The sequence below is a fragment of the Engraulis encrasicolus genome, chromosome 15 (genome assembly GCF_034702125.1).
Source record: "Engraulis encrasicolus isolate BLACKSEA-1 chromosome 15, IST_EnEncr_1.0, whole genome shotgun sequence".
NCBI lineage: Eukaryota > Metazoa > Chordata > Actinopteri > Clupeiformes > Engraulidae > Engraulis > Engraulis encrasicolus.
In genome coordinates this window covers 1,928,990-1,953,811 of record NC_085871.1, presented here as the reverse complement: position 1 = coordinate 1,953,811, position 24,822 = coordinate 1,928,990, and the positions used below count along the sequence as shown (strand labels likewise).

Sequence of the window (24,822 nt, the reverse complement as noted above, 5' to 3'; positions counted from 1 at the left end):
CTGACCACGGAATGCGGTGCCTTTTGAGAACTTCAACTTTAGGTCTTGACCATGCAGTCACAGACTTTTTGAAACACACCCCTGGTTCCCTGTGGGATTTGTTTTCCCCTTTTGACTTCTATTGTCTGTAGGCTACTTTTCCTAAATTGCCTGTGCGTTTGCCCTTCCTTTTAGCCAACTCGGACTCTTTAACAGCGATATGGAACACCAGGTGTCACTCCACACCATACGAAAGAAAATAGATGATGTGCAGCGTTTCCTCGCCATCACGCTTCAAATCGCGAATGCTCATACCGTTGACTTCTACACGGGCGACATATGGGACACGTTTATGGCTGTGTCACCGGAGGACGTGCTTTCACAGTTTAGTGCTAGTGCTGCCGCTCCCGGGACACTTCAAATTGGTAAGTTAGCTATCTGCCAAAGCTATCCAATGCTGGAATTCCGAAGCCGCTGCTGTCTTTACGGTGTCCATACAGAGACGACCTAACAACCCTTAGCAACAGTAGCTGTGCTCTCAAACCGTATCTCGGTCATTTCGTGAAGTTTTCACGAAAAAAATGGGGAAATTAACTTTAAACTTCGTGGTGCATTCACGTTATTGCCCGTTTTTCGTGGTTGGGCAACGCTTCCGCTGCCTATTCATTTGAATTGCCCGACTGCTCCGACTGGTCTGATGGACTGTTGCAGGTCCGAGTCCCACTCTGCCTCTTCCCATGCCTCCACATCCATTCCCATCCCTCCACTGCTCCAGGGACTGTAAACGATGTCCTTTGCCTTTGGATAGAAGTGTCAGCCCCTTTGCATTGGGTAGGCAGGGTTTGATTGATCTTACTCTAGGCCTACTAGAAAATCTTTGGTTTAACTGCTCCTCATCCTCAGAGTAGTTGTAGTCACTGGAAACGTTTGACAACAATGACCCATGCAAATTTGAATGTGGTGCTGGTCTGGCACACTGCATGGTTTCCAAAGATATAAACTTGCATCAAAACTTGCATCTGGCCTGGGTCATTTCCTATCCGGCCTCCAATTTTAGGTCCAAACACAAGTCCAGTTACGTACAATTAAACCTTTAGCCTACCTACATGAATGATAATCTTCACAAACTGTTCAGTATTCAAACATGGGGCCAACAACCAACAACCACATGCACAGCCCAGTCTCATGCCATTTCGTAGTACGGTCACGAAAAAAACATCTATAATAGTCGTGATACCATGGTTGACATTAGAGGATGACATTTTTCAGGAATTCCCGTGGGTCCTGCGTGTCCTGCGGGATTCCCGCGGGGTGGGAGTCAAAATTTTAAAGATGAACGGGAGCGGGCAGGAGCGGGAATAAGGATGAACGGGAGCGGGCAGGAGCGGGAATAAAAATGAATGAGAGCGGGAATGCTTGCTTATTTTTTCATTAAAAAAGCCAATGAAATGGGAGTGGGATTGATTTTGAGTGGGAGTGGGCAGGATTGGGAGATTCTTTTCAGGACGGGACAGGATGGGATTTGTTTCTTTTACTCCAATCCGGGACGGGACGGGATGGGATTTTTTTCTGGGACCGGGATGGGACGGGAGTGAAAATCCACTCCCGTGTCATGCTCTAGTTGACATGCAACAGTTTAACCTAGGCTACTACATTGTACAGGTCTTCAACTGCAGACTGTTACATGGTATGGAACACCGAAAGTCACACTGAACACTGAATGAATGATGGAAAGATTTGAGAGTATTGCTTTACTGACAGCATGGACTCTAAATTAGAACTGACAGTCTCATGGCCAATCAACACTACCATCATGTTGTGTTATTTAAAGATGTGAGTGACAGGCCAATTCCAGTCTAAGATACTTGCCACACCCAGTCCACAACCTGTTTCAACTCCTGCCATCTGGCAGTAGATACAGGTCCATGAAAACCGGGACTGAAAAACAGCTTTCACCCATCAAGCACAGTTTAATACAATTACTTTTCTATTTTTTATTTTGATGATGTATTTCAATCAACAAGGAATGCTGAATTTTGTTGTTCTCGTTACAGTGACAAATAATATTCTATTCTATTTTATTCTATTCTATTATTTTTGTAGGAACATTGGAAACCAACTTTGGCTTCTGCCATGAAACTGGGAAACTGGTGGACATCGGAGCTTTCCTACAAGCTGCAGAGCATCACTCTCTCCCTCAGCTGGGGGTCGCTATGACAACCGAAATGTTAATGAAGATGTTATCCGAAATGGATGAACACCTCAAGTGTAATACAGGTACTCTTTTTGCCTTTCTTTTTATTTATGTCAGGGGTCATTCCACATGAATCCCTTCAGTTAAGTGTATTTTTGTCCTGGTTTAATTGTAATGGTTTATGGGTCATTTCACATGAAATTAGACACATTTGGACCTCAATGATATTAAAAGTGCACTGTGTAATGTTCTAAGCAGTTTCTTTCCATAGTTCACTTGCTGCCCATTCACAAATGATACCTTTTTCACAACGTACTCGCCACCAACATCAAATTCTATGTATTCATTATTCAAATTCATCATTCAAATGTGCACTTTTCATACATGAAAAGGTGGATCTTCTCTGTTTCTGACATGTTTAGCTGTAGAATGCACTGCACTTTGGTCATGTAAATATTAGTTTATTAGTAGTAAATATTAGTGGTGTCAACAATAATCGATTCGGCAATGCAATGCTATGCGGGGCATGGACAATTCAGCAGCAAGTTCCAGAATTGATGCGGCAATTTTTTTAAGTTTCAATTATTTTCAAGGATATGTCAGGAGCAATTGAATGTTAAATTAAATAAAAGCACTTCAAAGCATTGAAAACTGCAAGACTGATACAGAAAACAGCCCATAAAATGTTGCTCAGTATCTGACTACTTGTTTTGACTGATGAAACATTTGCTTTGCTTTCAGTAGAAATGTAATGCATTGCAATGCATTGTAGAATTGAATCAAATCGGATCGCTATCTCCCAAATCGTAATCGAATCGTGATGGCAGTGCCAATGCACACCACTAAATATTATTGAAAAGATCAAATTTGGCAACAGGCAGCACAGTTTTAATGAGCTGCATAGTTGCTAAACCTAACTCTGGCCACCATCCTACTCAGTGCACCTTTAAACTATGGTACTACTGACTTCACCCTGTAAGCCATCTCTGCAATGACTCAAGAACCAAAGATCCAATTTTCGAGAGATGTTAATGATATGTGACAATGATATGTGGGTGGTTGACTTTTAAGGGCGTAACACAATTAAAAAAAAAGTTATTCCAATTCCTGAAAAAAACATGGGAAAAAAATGGAAAAAAATAAAGCACAGTGGTCCGTGGAATTTCGCCTAATTTTTGCCATTTTTGGGAAAATGTAGAGTAGAGTAGAGAAACTTTATTGATCCCCAGGGGCAAATTCAGGTGTCAAGTAGCTACATAAATAAACACACAGACACACAGACACACACGCCAAGAGGTTTCCCGATCTGGGCCAGCTCAGGCAGTCCAATCCCCAATAAAGATGTCCTTCTTAGTGTCCTTCTGTATACTGTTAAACAGTTGAATGGCCCATGGGACAAAGGACCTCCTTAGCCTGTCTGTCCTGCAAGTGAGAGCACGGAGTCTGTGGCTGAACAGACTCAGCTGGTTACTGAAGGTGGTGTGAAGGGGGTGTAGCTGATTATCCATAATACAGTCCAGTCTGTTCAGGGCTCTGCTCTCAGCTGTTGAGGTGAGAGTCTCCAGCTCCATGCCCACCACTGACCCTGCCTTCCTCACCAGTCTGTCAAGGCGTCCCGCGTCTCTCTTTCTAATGCTTCCACCCCAGCAAGTCAAAGCATAGAAGAGCACGCTGGCCATGACAGACTGGTAGAACATAAGCTGAAGTTGGCTGGAGACATTAAAGGACCTCAGCCTTCTGAGGAAATAGAGCCTGCTTTGGCCTTTCCTGTAAAATGCATCTGAATTTGTGGACCAGTCCAGTTTATTGTCGAGGTGCACTCCTAAGTACTTGTACAGACAGTCTCCACATTCTCTCCCCCAATAGAAACAGGCACCAAGGGCGGGGTGGAGCGCCTGAAATCAAACACCATTTTCTTGGTTTTGGTGGTGTTGATTGTTTTGGCACCATCCTACAAAGTCGTCCACCAGTCCCCTATACTCCTCTTCCTGGCCGTCTCTTATACACCCCACAATTGTAGTGTCGTCTGAGAACTTCTGCCTGTGGCATGTCCCAGAATTGTAGCTGAAGTTGGTTGTATACAGGGTGAACAGGACCCGTGAGAGCACCGTTCCGTGTGGCGCTCCTGTACTGCTAATCACTGTCTCAGATGTAATGTCACCCATCCTTACAAACTGTGGCCGCTCTGTGAGGTAATCAGTGATCCAGGTTACCAGGCTAGGCTGCACTCCAATCTGCACCAATTTATCTCTCAGCAGCAGTGGTTGTATGGTGTTGAATGCGCTGGAGAAGTAAAAAAACATGATTCTCACAGCACAGCCACCCTTATCCAAGTGAGTGTGTACCCTGTGAAGAAGATACGTTCTCTTGATAGGCGAACTGCAGAGGATCCAGTGCGTGGTGTACCTGGGGTTTGAGAAAGATGCGCAGCAGCACTCGTTCAAAAGTTTTCTTTAGGTGTGAGGTGAGGGCAACCGGTCTGTAATCATTAAGTTCTTTGGGGTGGGTTTTTTTGGAACAGGTACCAGGCATGACGTTTTCCACAAGATAGGGACCTTGCCTTCTTGTAGACTCCTATTAAGAAGTCCTGCATCAACACATTTCATAGGCATGTCACGCCGCAGGAAAATGAAGTCACACCACAGGAAATTCACTGCATTTTGGCCATTTTAATCCTTTTGTATACATCACTGACATCTGAGCTCATGCTAACTTGATAATTATATTGTGTTTAATCTTAATATGTGTTTTCATTCATAAAACAGTTTTTTTCATTCTATAAGAGCAGTCTCACCACAGGACACTATAAAATGAACCTAAGCATTGCGTGACAGAAACATTGCAATATGAAGATTAAGAGGTTAATAGTGACCTTAAACTTCCACAGCAATCTCCAATAACTGAGGTACTGACTGGTTAGGAGCCAGTCTGCAGCTGCCCGTTCACCAACATTGACATACATGTCACCCCACAGGATGCAATTTGTGTTACGAAATTGAACTTGTAGTTAATATTACTGGCTTGAGTTTTTTCACATTCACATATCTTAATATGAAGTTTATATTCATGCAATCATGCCAAATGTTTCATACATCATTCAAAATGTTGTTGGTTAGTTTATACAAACCCCAACTCCGATGAAGTTGGGACGTTTGGTAAACTGTGAATAAAATCAGAATGCTATCATTTTCAAAACATTCAATGCATTCATTAGATGGAGAATAGTGCAAAGACGATATATTAATTGTTAGGGCAGTCATGGGTGAGCGGTTAGGGCGTCAGACTTGCATCCCAGAGGTTGCCGGTTCGACTCCCGACCCGCCAGGTTGGTGGGGGCAGTAATCAACCAGTGCTCTCCCCCATCCTCCTCCATAACTGAGGTACCCTGAGCATGGTACCGTCCCACCGCACTGCTCCCCATGGGGCGCCACTGAGGGCTGCCCCCTTGCACAGGTGAGGCATAAAATGCAATTTCGTTGTGTGCAGTGTGCAGTGCTCACTTGTGTGCTGTGGAGTGCTGTGTCACAATGACAATGGGAGTTGGAGTTTCCCAATGGGCTTTCACTTCACTTTCACTTCACTTTAATACCGAGAAAAAATATTGTTTTGGGGGACATATGTACTCATTTCTAATTTGATAACTGCAACACGTCTCAAAGAAGTTGGGACGGGGATCAGTGAAATGAAATAAACATCCAAATAAGATAAAACAACGAAGAATGATGAATGATATACATGGGTTTTAAACAGCATGAAAAGGCACTCATGCATTATATTTTGAAGGGAGATCTTCAATTACTGCCACATAGTAAGGACAAATTGCATTCTCTACTATGTTTTAACAGTTTACTTCCATCATAAGGACCAGCAGGTGATAAAATGGCGGGCTTTTGATCAAGACCTGTCACACTTAAAGCACTACAGAACGGAAAACATTGCAAAACATGACCAGGAATACACCCACCATTTAAGCTGGTGAAATCATGTCCAAGATTGGAATTAACACTGCTTTTTATATAAAACCATCTCATCGGTTAATGTATTAAAGTGTTAAGTGTTGTCTTTTGCTTTGTTTTTAGTCTTCCTCGACATTTGCTGCCTTTTATTGTCCACGTCCCAACTCTTTTGAGACATGTTGTTTTTACATATTCATGAATATCCCCCAAAACAATAATTTTAATCAGTTTTGATGGCTGATATGTTTTCTTTGTGCCGTTCTCCATCTAATGTAAGAATCAAGGGTTTTGCAAATGGCCGTATTTTGTTATTATTCACGATTTACCTTGTGTCCCAACTCCTATGGAGTCGGGGTTTGTATATATATTATATTCCAGGTTTCATTAATGTTACAGTCACACCGCAGGATATTTGACATGTAAACCTTTACATAAATCTTAACAAAAATGTTTCTTCTCATCTAAGACTAATATGAAATATAATTTACCACATCTTCTTTCATTGACATTTGTTTTTTGAACTAAAAATAACAGTTTTGTAGGTTTTTAACCAGTGTTACGAAAAAACAACGCCTCACGTCAACCACCCATGTACAAATTTAGCTTTTTGAGATTCTAATATATTATACTTTGTGATTGGTTGACTAGTGTAACACAGGCTAACTAGCAGAGTTGGCGTGGAATGTTGGTAAACCTCCATCCCGAAAGTCTCATACGGTGTCGATGCCATTGGGCCGGGAGACTAGTCTCTTCGTCCAGCGGTATCGTACTGTGTCTCCCATTGCCAGACTGTTGTAGTTGGCAAGGTCGCATGTTCGATCCCTGAGGGGGGTGAACAGGTACAAGATGACCTCCGTCACACTACCTTTCTATTTAAGTACTACATGCTCTACTGTAAATTATAGAAATGGAAAAAAACTTTGAGTGAGCACAAGTCAACCATCATATTTGCTTGGCAACGAGTATGTTGACCCCAGCATCCAGAAGGGCGGAGTTCCGGGGTACTCTGGATGTCTCGAGCATACGGCAGCGATCAGCCAGATAATCAAGGAGGCAAAGAGCGGAAACAACACTCTGTCGGTCGTCTGGCTGGATCTAGCTAAAGCCTACCCAAGTGTACCTCACCAGCTCATCCAAAAGGCACTGGAGCACTACCTAGTACCACCAGAGGTGGTGCACCTAGTAATGGCACACATGGATAGGATGAGTATGAGATCTCACAGTGGGGAACTTTACCACCAAGTGGCAAAGACTCGAGAAGGGCATCATGGCAGGATGCACTATTTCAGTGGTCCTGTTCGTGGCTGCAATGAACCTACTGCTGGAGGCAGGAGGGACGCAGTGTAAAGGTCCTAAAGCTGTCGATGGCACAAGACACCCTGCCTGTCGAGCTTTCATGGACGACGTGACCGTGATGACCCCCTCGATCCAGGGAACACAGTGGATCCTGAGTGCACTGGAGAAGATGGCGACTTGGGCAAGAATGCAGTTTAAGCCCTGGGAATCAAGGAGCCTCTGTATCCTGAAGGGGAAACTGACAAGAAACACCTTTAACATCCAAGGGTCAGAGATCCCCACAATCCAAGACCGAGAGATCCGATGTCTTGGCAAGAACTATGACAGCTCTCTTAAGGACACAGGCAACCTCAGTGACACCAAAAGCCAACTGAAACACCTGGCTCAGAGCAATCGACAACAGCACAACTCCTGGGCCGGTTTAAGGTATGGTGTTTTCAGTACGGCATTATACCCAGACTGCAGTGGCCATTCCTGCTATACAACTTCCCCATGTCCGCAGTGGAAAGCAATGGAGAGGCTGTGCAGCAAGTTCCTGCGGAAATGGCTGGGTGTTTCCTCCCTCCTTTAGCTCTGTAAACCTATACAGCAAAACATCAAAGCTCCGCCTACCTGTGTCATCTGTGGTCGAGGAATTCAAAGCCACCAAGGCAAGAGCAGTCAGCACGCTGCGATTTTCCAAAGACCAAACAGTCCATCACACCGGCAACTCAATCAGGTGTGGCAGGAAGTGGAAGCCTCAAGTCGCTGTAGCGGAAGCAGAAGCCTATTGGAAGCACCAGGAGATCGTAGGCATCGTCTGCCAGGGTCGCTTGGGCCTGGGAAACTACAGCACAAAGCAGTGGAGCAAGGTTAACTTGGAGAAGGGAACTTCTGGTGCAAAGAGTGCGAGAGGCAGCAGAGGAGACAGACGAGTGAAAAACAGTGGGGCTTGCCTCCCAGGGACAGTGGATGAAGTGGGATGAAGCGCTGGACCGACCGCTGTCCTGGAAGGAGCTGTGGAGCACTGATCAAGGCAAGCTTACATTTCTGCTGCGGAGCTGTTGCTGACCTCTTGCCAACCCCTAGCAACTTAAAGATCTGGGGAAAGGAGGAAACATCATTGTGTGCTCAGTGCGGTTCAGAACATTGCACACTACACCACATCCTGTCTGGCTGTCCAAAGGCGCTGGGAGAGGGCCGATACAGATGGAGGCACGACAAGGTCCTAACAGAAGTTGCCAAGTGGGTGGAGTTCCAGAGAGGCAGGGCCAATGAGAACCAAACGACTGTCCCTGTCGTCACCCATTTCCACCTCCAAGGTGACCAGGCCCCCAGGCCGAAGACGGGCAAGAAACATCCGCGTTCCCTCCTACAGCACGCCTCAGACTGGGAGTTAAGAGTGGATCTGAAGAGGAAATTAGTATTTCCCCAAGAGATCGCAGTGACCTCGCTCCGCCCTGATATGGTCCTGATGTCTAGGAGCACCAGGACCGTATTAGTAGCGGAGCTCACTGTGTCCTGGGAGGACAGGCTTGCCATCTCGCACCAACAGAAGGACCTGATGGACGAGGCAGTCCTCAAAGGATGGCACGCCAGTATGTTTCCTATTGAAGTAGGATGCAGAGGCTTCCCAGCTACATCAGTGCGATACTTCTTCCAGAAGCTCGGCCTGGAACAAAAACACCTGAAGAAGGCCATTAGGGAAATAGGTCAGGTAGCCGAGGCTAGCTCGAGATGGCTGTGGTTAAGGAGATCCCACAGTTGGAACCCTTCTGCAGGCGAAGGCTAACCACCATTGCTGCCCCACTCAGGTGAAGCGTACAGGTTAAGGGGCGAAACGCTAGTGACCTTGAGCAACCTGCTGACGATGCAGGAGGGTTCTCAACATGGTGGGATCGCAGACCATCCTCATTAGTAAACACCAGCATAGGAATCCCCAGCATCATCCTTCTTGTAGCCCAAGCAGTTCCTGCTTGTAGCAGAAGCATCTCTGATGTTTATCTCACCAGTGATTTGCATGAAAGGGAAGGCAAGGTAACAAAAGTCTCATTGTTTTTGAATAATTTCAAACTTTCCAAGTCTTTATTTATGGATGCAATAGTCGTGCTAGATCGCCATGCTGAGTTTTAGAATTCTATTCCAATCCGTGCAGATGGCATCCCGCAGTGTCTTATTTCATGTGGAATGACTCCTTGTCCTACATCATGAATACTGGTTTTGTAGTTAACATGTTATTTCATTCATGTTAATTCAAATATAAATTATATTTCAGATTTTTTTTGAAAAGTATATAACAATTTCTTCTGAAAGTATTCATGCATGCTGTATGTTGTAGAAGATTTGAATTGATGTAACTCATACTGTTGGCACACACATCTTTTAATCATGTACAAATCGTGCACAACATTGTCAATTACAAGTAGGCTACTGGATTTACTTTCCCCAATAAGAACTGATTGAAGATTATTGGTTTTTTTTTCAGCCCCAGAACCTGATGATTTCATGAACTCTAAGAAGGCACATGAGGTCCACGCCATGTCTTATCTAGTTGCTTTTCTAGCGCAGCACTGCAGAGTGAAACAGGTAAAACAGCAAAAGACAATTTCTAGTTCCATGTATGATTGGTGATGTGGTCATCAAGCTTGACATGCCTGATGAAGACCCTGTCGGGTAGGAACATTGTATGACCTGAATACATTTTCAAAGCGGAGCCACAGTGTGCGGACGTCTACTCTTTTCCACTGATTGGTGATCTGGGACAGTGGCGTTCATAATCATCATGTGTCTTCGTCAGAAACATTGGTAACGCTTTACTTTATGGTACAGCTACCATACGTAATTACTGTGTCCTTTCTGGGTAACAACAGGGTAACAGAAAAGTTACATGATATCTACTGGGTAAAAAGGGTGTAATTACAAACTAAATACCATTAAGGATTAGATGGTTAGAAAATATGCAGTAATCTAATGGTGATTATTGAGAAGAGATATGTGTATTACATGGTATTTACTTTGTCATTACCCCTTTTTACCCATCAGATGCCATGTAACTTCTCTATGTTACCCTGTTATGCAGAAAATACACAGTGATTACTGTACCGTTGCATGTTCACAAATGTTCCCTTTTTTAAGGTAATGTATGTATGTAACTAGTGGTTTAACTTCCATATTCATGCCTCCACAAACTACTTAGTGTAACCAGTGATAACCTGATACATCTTATTTCTTTTGGCATGAAAGCCATCTTACCTCACAGCATTAGCATTTGTTTACTCAGTATAAGGATTTTACTCCTTTGAGTCCACCAATTTGTTGCTGCTGTTTGTATTGACATCTGCAATTGCTTAACCATATACAGACTACCTTATGCTGCTCTTCTGGTTGGCACTCTGATTGGCTCTCTGATTGACCCCTGTCTTCCTGGCCCAGGCGACCAGTTTGCTTTAAGGGGTTAGGTGATTTAGTGACATGGTAATTTGATCCAGTCGAAATGATGAAATATTCGCTTTGTTGATGAAAAACAAATGCGGCTGTCACAACTCTGAATTCATTGGCTCTGGAGCTGCCTATTTTGAGCACCAATTACAGGTGTGATGGATGAATTCTGTTCCTCTCCTATGTATTCAAAGAATCTCTGAATCAGACCAAAATCAAAAAAATATATGATGTCAAACATGAGTGGCAGTAACCAAGAGAGTTGTTTCAAATGCATGTCAACATGTACTGGGACTAAGCAGATCATGACCCTCTCATAGGGTTGTACTCTCTTTTGTTGTCTGAAGCTGAGACATTAATGGCATTAAGAATTGGTCATTATGATTTTGCAGTCAATAAGGTCATATGATGTAAATGCTCAACTTGAGTTCTGAATGACACGTAATGACACATTTTTGTACAACTCTTGTATCTGTATTTCTGTCTGTCTCAAAGGTCATAGATGTGGGGTCTGGAAAAGGATATTTAAGCTCACATCTCTCCATGCAGTACGGCCTGCAAGTGTTTGGTCTCGACTCCTCCAGTAACAACACGCACGGAGCACAAGAGAGAAACCGTAAGCTGAAACGATACTCCCGGGCAAACAGGAGGAGCAACAGGACGAGACAAGGTCAAGAAAACTTCAGCCCTAGTGAAGGAGAACAATTGCCTGGAGTTGAGAAAGAGCCAAGGGAAGGCTGGGAAGGCATGGCAACTGAAAATGTTGCACCACTACCAGGCACACAAATGAATGATCAGGTATCCATGGATGGGAACTGTCTAGAGCCTGTGGCGTGCACTGTTGAGAATGAATGCCTCACTGACCCTTTTTTAAGCGCCCTGTCTCTCTATGTTGAGGAACCGGTCTGCACACGGGTCCCTCCAAGTCAGCTAAGCAAGGAGGAGAAGGAGCAGAGGATGAGGGAAAATTTGGAGAGAAAGCTAAAGAAAGGTAGAAAGAGTAGCAGCAGCAACCTGTTTTTACCCCTCACCTCATATGTCACTGCGGAAACTGAACTCAAAGAGATCATCCCTGAATTGAAGGTGAAGATTTAACAGCTCTTATATAAACTGATTCATTAATAAACACCCAACCTGCACAGCATTGTTGTCAGAGTGGTGCACCGGTTTCGCCATCTGTCAGTTGATTAAAACATGTCCATTCTGTATATTTTTATTGGACACATTTGATTTATATTTGGTATGTTTATGTTAAAAAATGAACGTTCATGCTATGACAGAATCTTGTGTGTGTATTGCATCTGTCAAGTAGGCCTAAATATAGACTGTTGGTTTTTAAAGTCCACGTTTTTTGTCTACTGTATATTCTGCATGTGGGGATTTGTTGTTCCATGATATGATTTTCAATCAATCAGCCACTGTAATTTGTGTTTTTTTTTCCAGAATGCAGTCACAGTCGGTCTACACACTTGTGGAGACTTGGCTCCAAGTACGCTGCGCATGTTTGTCACCAGACAGGAGATACAGGCCACTTGCAGTGTTGGATGTTGCTACCACCTGCTTACAGAAGAATTTGACCAGAGACGATGGGATCAAGCTCTGACAACGGGACAAATGGAGATTGTGGCAAGTGGCAAGTGGCAATGTTGTTATTTTCAGGATATGTATTGTGTTTGGTTGCTCAAGTGAATGATACAAATACCAACGAGGGAAGATGTGTATGTACAGCAATAATCTGGGTTGGATTAATGCGCAGCCGGCTAGATATGGCTGCAACCTAGGGTCCCCCATCTGGTAGAGGCCCCTCATTTGAAGAAGGCCAGCCGGCCAAAAAGGTCACTTGTACATTAAAACGGGGAGCAGAGTGTGCGGCTTTCTATGTGTTTCTATATATGCACAAGAAGCCAGCACCTCAAGAAAGACTTCATTGCTGTGCAATACCTCTTTTTTTCTAAGAGGCCCCTAATTACCCAGAAGTGAAAAATTGCGACAAAGAATTTGTGACATGATGCAACATTGAAAATGTAATTTGTCATATGAAGTACAGTTGGTAGACATGTTATCCTTAATTCGTAGTAATTATGATGATTATTATGTAAATTTGCTAAAACTGAATAATCTGATTAATTGTTTTCCTTTCCCTGATTGAACAGATGTGGGTACTGAAGTGTTTGGTTTCCCCATGAGCCAATATCTGAGGGAACAGATGTACGTTTGTGGCAGGAATGCTAGGATGTCTGCTTGCCTGGTGGGTCCTGCACAGATGTACTGTAAATATTGTGAAGAAAAATACATTTGTTAATGTCATACCTACTCATTGGCCACCTTTCAAAGACATGTTTTGTTTTTAATCCTTAAATACCGGTAGGTCGTCTGTGTGAGTTAAAGTGTTAAAGGTTCTATGTAAAGAGTTGCACTTACTTGTTCAGCCTTTTTCAACCCTGATGAGTTTGCAATTATGTAATTTGCTTTGTGGTATTTGATATGCACTCTGCTCTTACCTGAGTGGTTTGCACTTTGGAAGTCTTAAATATGGGAGAAAGGGGCCATTGTTTTCTCAATATTCTTGCATAATTTGATTTTTGCTTTTTTTCAGGCCTTGGAGAGAGTGACAGCTGGTGGTGGGGTAAGTCAATAACCATGTTAAAATGATCTATTCTAATAAAACATAATTGATAATTGTCCTTATTAAAAAAGAGCGATCAGCCGATCAGCCTCGACCAGTAGCAAACCGAGGGAGGCGGATTAACCATGCCGTTTTGGAAATGTTATTCCTAATCATTTTTGGTCAGGCCAAGTCTAGGTATGATAATCAAGCAACTTTCCATCATCCCCCTTTTTTTTTTACAACTACACCGTGTCCCAAAAGTTAATGCTCCCCCATGGACAATATTGTTGTCTGTTTTTCTCCAAAATGGGTTTCAACAGATCAGAAAAATGTTTAAACATTTAATCTACAGTAGTACTGTATATATGATGGGTCTGTTTCTTGGTTTGATCATGAAACATGTGACAGAACCTTATTTGGATGTGGTGCCACGATGGCAAAACCAAAATATGGAAAAGCTGCACTTTCATAGCCTCAAGTCCGTGCTCAAGCCATTTCCTTGCAGAGGAAAGCTCAGGGTCTTGGCAGAAGCATACGATGGTTGAAAAAGTGGTGGCAAAGGTACCATAATTGTGACTTCCTGAAAGACATGCCTTGTGCAGATCCCCTCTTGCTCTTCTGTCACGAATGTCATCCACAAGTCCAAGGGAAACCAGACAGAAGAAATGAGGGTCTATAGCAGCTAGGAAGATGTTTAACAGGTCTGCGGAATTGGTGTCCACCATGTCTGCTTCTATCGCTTCTTGGGAAATAGCACAATGTGCATGAGGTGGTGTGTTGTGGAATTCAATTAAATTCAATAAAATGTTGTTACGTGCAGGAGACATTACATAAAATATCCAATTGTCATATGTCAAACACCGTCCCCAGCCAGGGGAGGGCAGGGAAGGGGGACATTTCAGCGTCTTTAGGACCGGGCTATTCAAATATGAAGAGCAGTGCAAGCTGTACAGTATTTCCACCTTTTCACATTGGTTCACCTTGAGCAAACTAAAATAGATTGCATCTTTAAATAGTTAAGATGCACTCAATTCACCGTTACGATCATTTTAACAAAATGGTCCGTCTTCTTTTCCAGCTTCCTGTGGAGTCCCTGTTTTACCGAGCTGTCCTACACGTCATATTAAAGGACTACTACAATGCACACAAGAGGTATGAGGAGCATACGGGTCAGGAAATAGCTATTCCAGACAATACATGTCAGGGATGATTCGGTGTGTCAAAGCCAGAGAGCAGTATCAGGGTACTTTGATGCAATTCACCCAGTCAACTCCTCTGGCCCGCCCATTAAACTGCATTGTTTTCCCCTCCGAATGCTTGTGCGGTCCAATCACTGCCAGTCATTTGGCATATTGATTAACCAACGTGGAGAAAAAAAGCAATTTTATGGGCGTTCCCAGAATTGCCGACTGCTTCTATGCCATAACACTGATGTGTTAGTTAATCATATTTACCGGTATGTGAGTTCAGCCAGTCCAGTTAGAAAGCAACACCGTGAATCCATTTTAACTACAATTGTGCAGATTCAATATTCAACGATATTCGAATGTAATAGAAATTATGGGTAATTATCAAGACACGCCCTAAAACTAGTAATTCTGCAGGTGGTATTCACATAATCTTTCTAATTTTTTGGCTGTGCCACTGGATGAAACAAATTATCGCTCACAGAGAACAGTTAGAGACTCCTTTGCTGCTTATTATGGTAATAGACAGTGGGGAGTAACTTCAGTTGGGCTAATCTAAAGATGAAAAAGAAGAAAAAATTGGCTGGGTTAAAGGGAAGGGTGGTATGTCCTGAGTTTGTTTTACACAGCACACATTACCAGGAAATAAAAGCTTACATTTAGAACTCTTCTCTCATACTCATCTGTATGCACCTGCAGAGGGCCAGTCCGTAGGCAAAGGTGTACCTACAAATAACGGCTGCTGGGATTGCTGTGACAATTGGGGGCCATGACACCTCTAGTCTTGTGTTTTACCTCCATGCATGCAAAATTTTCAGCCCAGGATGCATTGCTGACAACATGCGATTGCAGGCGTTTGGAAATTGACATCACACCTACTCTTACAGCTCCTGGCCAAAAAAAAATGAATAATATCATGAAAAAAGTTGGTTTCTTTCCATAATTCCATCAATTATGTTTAACTTTCTTATATTATACAGTGTAGATTCATGTTTATTTATTCTTACATATTGGGGGTTTCCAGCTAAAAAAAACCCACATGAATTAAGTACTTCACAAAATATTGTGAACAATATTCCTAACCAACTCACCAGACCTAACATCCCATTCATTTTCAATGGGGTTTTATTTCTGGTGAGTTAGAATGTTCATACCACCAAAGCAACAAAATGTGGTAAGGTAATCTACATGGTGTAATCAAGAGGGAAGTGTGGGTCACCAGATCAACAAACGAAAAACAGCTGGCAGAAGCATCAAGAATATCTGGGCTTCCATAACTCCCATGCAATGGCATTGCCATTGACAATGTTAAACGCATCATGGCAGTGATTAAGGCAAAGACATTCCTAACCAAGTATTGAAATAAATCAACTTTTTCATATTCTAATTTATTGGCAGGAGCTGTATATGTAATACCTCTATGGTTCCTGTCCATTGAATTGGTAGTGCACCATGGAAGATTAAGTCCATCCAATATATTGCAATGTTAAGTAAATTGCATTACAATGCAATTGGGAGTAATACTTCTTATTTATATTTCCTATATATTTGTGCAATATTTCAGTATGTAAATATGCAATACTTGAGATACCTTGGGAGTCATTAATTGGCTGCTGCTACACTAATATTTTGATTTACTCATCTTTACTTGCTTTGTGTATTTATATCTTGTAGTGAGAAGCGGGTTGGAAATGTTTACTCCAAGACCTCCTCTTTTGTTGAGTACATCAGGAGAGCCCTAACCAAGCTTTGTCTGGATGGGTCAAAGGTAAGGTCACACAATGGGGAAAACGCTTTAACCTGAACGTTTAATACAGTAGTATTGCATGGCCTGTGTAAATAAATGTCAAGCTAAACAATGACACCTTTTTTGCACAAAAATAAAAGTAATATAGTGTGTAGGTGTAGGGAAGCCATTGTTTGACTTTAACCTGTTTTTCAGCATTTGAATACATTTGGTCAGCACTGGTTTGAAGAGGAATTACTATGTAATTATAGATGTATTATTGTGTGTTATATAGCCTATGTAATTGTAGCGTGGCTCTCGCCAGATCTGTGTAGTGACACAGCTCTGCCAATGGGCCGCTCTACGCGCTCCACACACAGGTCTGGTCAACCGCGCAACAGGCACCAAAGGTCAAACAACATATACGAGTCATCAGGCTAAAATGGGTTCATTTATATCTGACTACCTCAGAGAGGCCTGCTGTAGCGGCATGAGGACTAATACCATTGAGGGGAGGTCCAGGCCAAAATCATCAACAGTCCCCCGGGCAAATGCCCCGTGTGTGCCATATGACCAATGCAGCCATGGTGAAGTGTATGACTGGGATGGTGTGGAATAGCTCTAAATACGTGTGACCTCCCTTTCACATTGTTGGTTATAAAGGCTATGGATGCTTGCTAGCTCAGTTTTATGACCCCTTGAGCAGACGTTACTACCCGCAGGAGATGTGGCGTAGTCAAGAAGCAATTGGGGTTTCAGACCACATGGCATTATACCAGAGCACTAACATAACACGCCGACTTGAACCATCTATTGCATTTGTGCATCACGACTTTGCAAGTTAACTCATCTTAAACAACATTTGTGATTAGGTTAGGTGTAGGGTTGGTTTTGGTCAGGCCACAATTTTGCCACAATTTTGCTATTTTCCTTGCTTGTTTCGCTGTTCTTGACAAAAGTACAGTAAATCAGCAGAAACGCTGACAGGTTAGGGTTAGGCATGGTTTTGGTAAGGGCACAGCATAGCGTTGTAACGTTTAGCAACAGAAAGTCGCTGCGGCAACAGAAATTCGGCAACACGACAAGAAAACTGCGAACCTGGTCACGTGAAAAAAAGTACTTTCCCGCAGTGTTGGGGACCACGACTTAACTTGCAAAGGCATTGCACCTCAACACGGAATGTACTGGTGTGACATAAATACTCCTTTGCATGATACCACATTGTTTCAAACAGATCCCAATGGAAAGCTCAATTTCTGTTTTTTTGAGCGATATGAGTATGACATTTGTGCATTCACGATGTCTGATTTCTAAGCAGTAACCCCACACTCTTCATTTATTAATTTCACCATGTCTTCATTTATGTAGATCTCAGACGAAGACATCCAGATGTATCATGATAAATATAAGCACAGAATATGCGAGATGGTTGCATTTAACAGGGTAAGTCCATTAATTGCTTATGTTTTTGTTGTTGTTGTTTTATATTTCCACCATTTTTGCCTCTGGACCTTGAAGAGAAAAGGAACCATTTGTATTTCAATTAATCATCAAATTGGCAAGTATTGTTTTGAGTCTGTTATTATCCTCATTCTCTCCAGCTGAAGGTGACACTGGCCCCTTGTATTGAAGGACTCATCCTTCTTGACCGGCTGTGCTACTTGAAAGAACAGGTACAAAATGGTTACCATTGAAAGGGTAGCTTTAAAGAAATGCAAATTGATTAACTGATTGAAGACATTGCACTGAGGTTTAAGAGATGTAACATCTTAATCAGATCAGAAAGAAGTCTTTTGTATTTGCCCTTCTGCTAACCTCTGGCTTTCTTCTGTAGGAGAATGTGTCATTTGGAGCCCTGGTGCAACTCTTCGACCCACTCATGTCTCCAAGATGTTATGGGCTGGTTGCTCTGAAGGTTTTACCATGAAGTCACATATCATGACTTAGGGTTGTAATGGGAACTTGTTCTATTTTGTTGTTTTCACTTGAGAAGCACCTTGTCTGCGTAAGCGAATATTTTTATCACAACGTGCATACTTTCATCTGTGATTTTGAAAGGCTTTGGTCCCAGTAGGCTTTATTTTATTGTGCTTTTATGTCATGTCTTCAAGAAAGCTTAATGATGGAAATATTAAATGGAGAAAATATTAAGCTGTTCATTATAGTAACTATCATTAACTAAAAATCGATATTGGCAATTGCTGAAAGGAATGGAGGCCCTGGAATACACCAGATTAATCAGTTATGCACCTCAAAAACTATTATCATCATGATCATCATCATCACAGTTGTCATCATCATCATTCTAGCTTGAACATTTTACTGAAATGTATTTTAGAACAAGGCACCTGACACGTGAGAGATGCATCAACCCTAGCCCATGTCTTTCACAGAATCATAAAAACATTGGACGAGATGTTAAACAGTACATTGTGCCAGTAGGTCGAGGGAGAGACAGACAGAGAGACCGAGAGAGAGAAGCGGACAGATTAGCTTTGAATTTTGGGACACATCATCAGTAGTATGCCTTTGATTCATGGTGTGTTAGGCATTTCAATAATGTACACCCTCCTCAGAGGTGAGATCCAGATTTAGGTGAGGGAAAATGTAAGCCCGAATAAAAACATTTTTTCTAGTATAAAATTTCAGGTGAATTGTTTCTCTCTGTCTTTATCTCTGTCACACTCTTTAGATCCAGATTTAGGTGAGGGAAAATGTAACCCCGAATAAAAAAAAAATTTCTGTTATAAAATTTCAGGTGAATTGTTTCTATCTGTCTTTATCTCTGTCACACTCTTTAGCTCATTAGTTATTGTTGCATTGCACACAGACAAGGGCAGATTACTGCATGGGCCCAGGGACCCAAGACTCAAGGGGCCCCTGAAGTCCAAGGCTTTGTTTATATTTCCATTGTCATATAATGAGTTAAAATCACATTTTTAACAACTATATTTTCTAATTACAGTATATCGGAGGAAAAGCCCCCAAACTTCCAACAACCATTCTACACAGATCTATGGTCTCAACCATCAGGCCAAAATCCCTGAGCCTTTTTGTCAAATACCAACACCGATGTAAGGGGGGCTTTCTTGTTGTCTCGCCCTGGGGCCCATAGAGTCATAATCCGTCCATGGGTGTGCAGGACAGGGGGTCCTCATCCATATAATGCAGAGTGACATTCAATTAACAGACAGTTTCATACCACAGCCTCAGGGCTGACCGTGCGCAGTGAAACAAATGAAAACCCTTGGTTGCTCCGTCACATTAACCCAACTATGTACAGTATATACTATATGTGTGTGTATGTATATATTATATAATTATATATTTATTATATAATTATATTTAACATTATATATCTGTGTCGTATGTCTTATTTTGTATCCTGGGTAAAGAGCACCCAATAAATAACAATTTATCAGATTGTCAACATGCATCTTTTTTTGAAGTGTGCGATTAAAATGTATATCAGATGACCACTTAAGAGTAAACAACTTGTAAAATGCAATTCATGTTGCTTGACATTTTATAAGTAATAAAATAAATCTTCAAATTAGCTAATTTCTTTTGGGGGTAATTTACTTTGGACATTGGCTGTTTTCAAAGCTTAGCAAAAAGTTTCCATGCGTTAGTGTGGTGAGAATAGATTTTATTCTTCCAACGGGAGTAGAACGTTTTATGTATGACATCTTAACCAACAAATTGCATAGTGACCTGTTCACCAAAAAGCAGTGAATATTTTGCTGAATTTTGATGGTTTCCCAACTGACTATTAGTTTGAGTGCTTGGTCCACAGTAATGAAGAATGAATGGGAATACAGTCGGACCCAGGGTGAACAGCAGGTGTTTACAAATAAACATAAGATTAGTTTCGTAACAATGGCCACATTTACATGATGGTTTTAATTCCGGATGGATGAATGAATTATATAGTGCCGAGTCGAATAGTCGAATTTACAGTGCACATTCCGAGTTGGGAGGTGTTAACATGAGGTTTTCAAAGCGGAATCACTTTTATTCAGAATTAAATGGAGTTAATTCATAATTAAATGTACCATGTGACCGAGGCCAATGTGCAGAAATAACCCGCAATACTACAGGCTTTTATTCTTATCTCTTGAATCTTTGAAGGTCATGATTGCAACAATTGAAAGGAAGATGTCTGCACACTTAAATCCCCTTTGTGTTCTTTTTAATAATAGGCCAAGCTTTCGGCCTACTGACCTTCCTCAGGGCTCAGTTTTACACAGTTTTTGTTTATGTTTGGCACCTTTTAATCGAGAGTGCGTTGTGATCCGGTTAATCACATGATTGCAACAATGAAATGAAGGAAATGGCAACCAATAAACTTGCATGAATGCCAGGTCAATCAATTGTGTTAATCACTCAAATTATTGATTATGAGCAGGTCTGTTTCCATTGCCCATTGCATTGTCTTCCTGAATGGTGCATGTGCATATGTCAGCAAGCCTAACAGAGGGAGAATATGTGTCATTGTTGTGTAATAATGTAAAGTATCGAAAGACAAACATTGTTTAATCTTCTCTGAAAATAATGCATAACAGAAACACGTCAGTTTCTGTACAGAGTATATACAAAAAAATAAAGTTCAAACTTCAAAACATTTTCATAAGATCAAAACATTTATTCAACTTTTTGAAGAATGAAACATTTGGAACACTTCAGACTCATTCCTGTCCTGAAACAGAAAGTTTGGCGATACTATGCATGTATGGTAGAGCCGCTCTTATATCTGAATGGGTATTCAATTTCTTTCGTAATTGGGGTGCATCTCACCCGTGCATTCTTACCAACACCCGAAATCATAATTTTATTTTTACACTACACTATTTGACTTCATTTGTGGAAACATTGGCAGAAAGAGTTTTTTTCTCTTCCTTTTTGCTAGCAGCCAAGGAAAGCCATTATGGTAAGATTTTTGAATGCACTTGCACAGTACTACGTACATTCTCATCTTGCAAAAGCATTAGTTTTGACATGTTGTACGACAGTGTTCCTGAAAGTCTTGTCCACAAGCAGATTCGTAAATGTTGTATGTGCCTTTCATTACCTATTCACCATGGGCAGCCATGACCAATGACATGGTTTTGGGATCAGAGGTTGCAGGTTCATGTCCCACCCACACCAGTAGAGTGTGGGTGGCTTCCTAGAGCCATGTCAGTGGCTGGAATACCCTTGTGCAAGGCATTTAACCCCACTAAAGGCCAGGACCTGTATACAATACCCTGTGCCTGAATAACTGCAAGTCATTTAAGACAAAAGCATCAGCACAGCATACCGTATTGCAGCCTATGCCAGGGGCTCCCAAACTTTATCATCACAAGGCCCCCTATATACCAGTAGATTCCAGCCAAGCCCCCCGATATGGGCCGTGCCCTACTACTTCTGTGCACCCAGTTTCTCAACGCAATGAGGTTGATGGACTCCTAAACCCATTCAAGTACTAAAGAAGGATTTGTACAGGAAGGTGTTACATCCTGCTGGGCATTGCTGCCTGTCGCACCTCCTCCGGTGCCCATGGGTCAGCTGCAGGGTCATCAGTCGGGAACCACCATTCATCAACGTTTCACCCCCTTTAATCCCAAAATGTCTCTGGTGGCGGGGCAGTGACAGGGACGTCTCCCTGTCACCCCCTGCAGCTGATAGATGTTGTCCCTGCGGCTGTTTTCTGGGGGTTAGTTGTTATTCCCCCAGCTCCTGTCCTTCCTCCGCAGCCAGAGCCAAAAGCTCCCTTTTTCCGCCTCCTCTGCCAGCTCCTTTGTTGCCTTCCTTAGCCTTCCTCCAGTGACTCCCACATCCTTCAGGAGGCGTATGGTCGACAACCCCATAAAGCCTCAGCATCCAACCTCCACTGGATAGATGGAAGTCTTCCAGCCTGCCTCCCGGCACTCCGAAGCCAGTTCGGCGTACTTGGCCTTTTTCCGTTCAAAGGCCGCCTCAATCCCTTCCTCCGATGGTACAGTCAACCAAGTCAACCTTCATGCTCTACTCCTGGCCAGGAGTGAAGGGCCTTGTTGATTCCTTTTGCCTGATGCTTCCAAATCCTCCTTCCGCAATAAAAATGGTAGGGTCCTCTGCTGGCGATGGTATTCTGCTACCCTGTCTGCACTCTTCCAGCACCTCGGCTAGCTTTCTCAGGACCTGGTCGTGGCGCCATCTGTAGCGGCCCTGAGAGAGCGCGATTTTGCAGTCTGACAAGATGTGCTGGAGGCTTTCACTGGGAGCACTGCAGAGTGCTCAACATTCCTCCTTTCCGAACCACTGGCTGAGGTTCCGAGGACAGGGAAGCGTGTCATACGTTGAGCGGATAAGGAAGCTGAGTCTTGCCTGTGGGATCTTCCACATGTCTGACCAACTGATGTTTCTGTTTGAGATTCCCTCCCAGGTTGTCCAGCTTCCTTGCCGATCCTGAGACACGGCCTTGATCTTGTAGCGGTCTTCCTCCATCCTTGTCACCTCCGCCACCACCATCTCCTTCCTTTCCTTGCGGCAGGTCTTGGACCAGAAGCGTGGTGCATCTCCCCATCCTAGACCTGCTCTTCCTACATGGACTCTTCCCACGATTTCCTTGTGTTGCAGCCAACTGACAGCTTGATCGACCTCTGTCTGGGCATTCCACTTCCGGTCAGTTAGGACCCTGGCGTTAGCTTTCCTCACTGACTCGTCTGTGGACTCCCGAAGCTCGAGCTCCAACCTGGTCATTTCTTGCCTGTAGTCCAGCTGCAGAGATTTCAATGGTAGCTGAAGCATGTTTCTCCTGAACAGGCCAGTTTCAGAGAGGCACTGTGGCAGCCCCAACCACTTTCGGATGAATGAGTTGGCTTTCCCATCCATCTTACTCACGGTCGATGAGGGGATCTCGCTCATTTTCAGGGGCCACATTACTCTCTGGTAGAGAGTGAATTGGTAGCACCTTACCTTGTACTTCCCCGGGAGTTGGCTTTGGCTGCTTCATGACAGCTTTCCCCATCTGCTTATCAGAAAGCTCAGCCGTGTACTGCCTCCCCAGGCTTTTAATGGGTTGCTCTGCGAGTAGTGGGATCTTTTCTCCTCCGACGACAAAGGTGGTGCTGTCGTTCCTGACTCCTCTCCTGAGTGACAGGCTACGGGACTTGGAGGGCTTGATCTTCATTCTTGCCCATGACATCAGCTCATCAGTCCTCTTCAGAAGCCATAAAGAAAGCATAATACACACTGTAAAGAAGAAGATTATACCATTGGGATTGTCTAGCTTATTTTTGGTTTATGCGGTTATTCAATGTATAAATTTATTCATTTATTTTGCTATATTTTTCCTGCCAACCTGCCACGGCCCACTTGGCATCCCCTTCGCAACCCCCCACTTTCAAAACCACTGTGTGGCTGACATCTTCATGTTCTACCCGCAAGGCCTTGGTACAAAGCCCCGAGAAGGATTATGTCTTCTGTCACAGAATAGATCTCCCAACAATTAGTTGTGGAACCGACAGTGATTATTCACCAGTGTTGTATTTTCGAAACAATTGTTGCTAACTATGTGTCCTACGTTGTTGTTAACGATGCAATTTCCAATCAGCAACTACCGAAGTTGCTAACTAGATAGCAACTATGCTGCGAGAAACACAACCACAGTGTTATTTTACTGGTATATTCTACAGGGCGCAAATGCTTGTAACTGCGGCCCCTGGTCATTCCCCTTACTGTATGTTGTGCAATTCAACAATAGAAGGACGCGGTGCAAAATGCCATGTGACCTTTGCCCTGCATGGACACATCCTCTTTGAGAGGAGAACGTATCACCCAGAGGTGTAATTAGAGTCTGTCGATCCTAATCCTAACCTATTGATCCCACACATATTCCGGTGTGACGATGCCAACTAGTATGGACAGTTCTAACCCTAATTACATAACTTTCCTGACCGGAAACAATACCCAAGGCCAAGATATGGTATGGTGTAGTATGGAAACGTACTATTTATTTTTCCAACAGTTTAATTCACCTTCACCAGTTTCAGAGTCCTTACATTACACTTACTATGCACTTGAATGAAAGGAGGGATGGATGAATATACAATTATGGAAAATATGACAGATTTTGAGGATGAATGATTTGACTGAATGAGTGGATAGGCTGTTTTTGTGATAACATGTTTAATTATTATTGGATGTTATTGTAATGTTTTAAAGCTCTTCAAGGGACGGGCATTGTAAAGTAGCTTTTGCCACAAATGCTACAATGCGAGAAAAAAAAAACTGTTATGTTGTCTGTCATGTGTGGGCAGGTATAGGTTAGAGGTTAGGGGTTTGACATCCAACCCGCCAGGCTTGTGGGGGGCCATAATTAACCAGTGCTCTCCCCCATCCCCCTCCATGACTGAGGTACCCTGAGCATGGTACCGTTCAACCACATGGCTGCCTTGGGGAACCGCTTGGGGCTGCCCCCTTGAACGAGTGAGGCA

At 42.9% G+C, this 24,822-nt stretch overlaps 1 protein-coding gene across 1 annotated transcript; it reads left to right on the top strand.

Moving 5' to 3' along the window:
- The first annotated feature begins 34 nt into the window (after positions 1-34).
- mettl25 (methyltransferase like 25) lies at positions 35-19,120 on the top strand. The gene is made up of 12 exons (XM_063216789.1): positions 35-404; positions 2,083-2,256; positions 9,890-9,990; positions 11,338-11,925; positions 12,286-12,475; positions 12,996-13,090; positions 13,439-13,468; positions 14,529-14,602; positions 16,312-16,405; positions 17,732-17,806; positions 17,965-18,036; positions 18,198-19,120. The coding sequence occupies exons 1-12, from the start codon at positions 200-202 to the stop codon at positions 18,288-18,290; spliced, it is 1,791 nt and encodes a 596-aa protein (XP_063072859.1). The 5' UTR covers positions 35-199; the 3' UTR covers positions 18,291-19,120.
- The last annotated feature ends 5,702 nt before the right edge of the window (positions 19,121-24,822 follow it).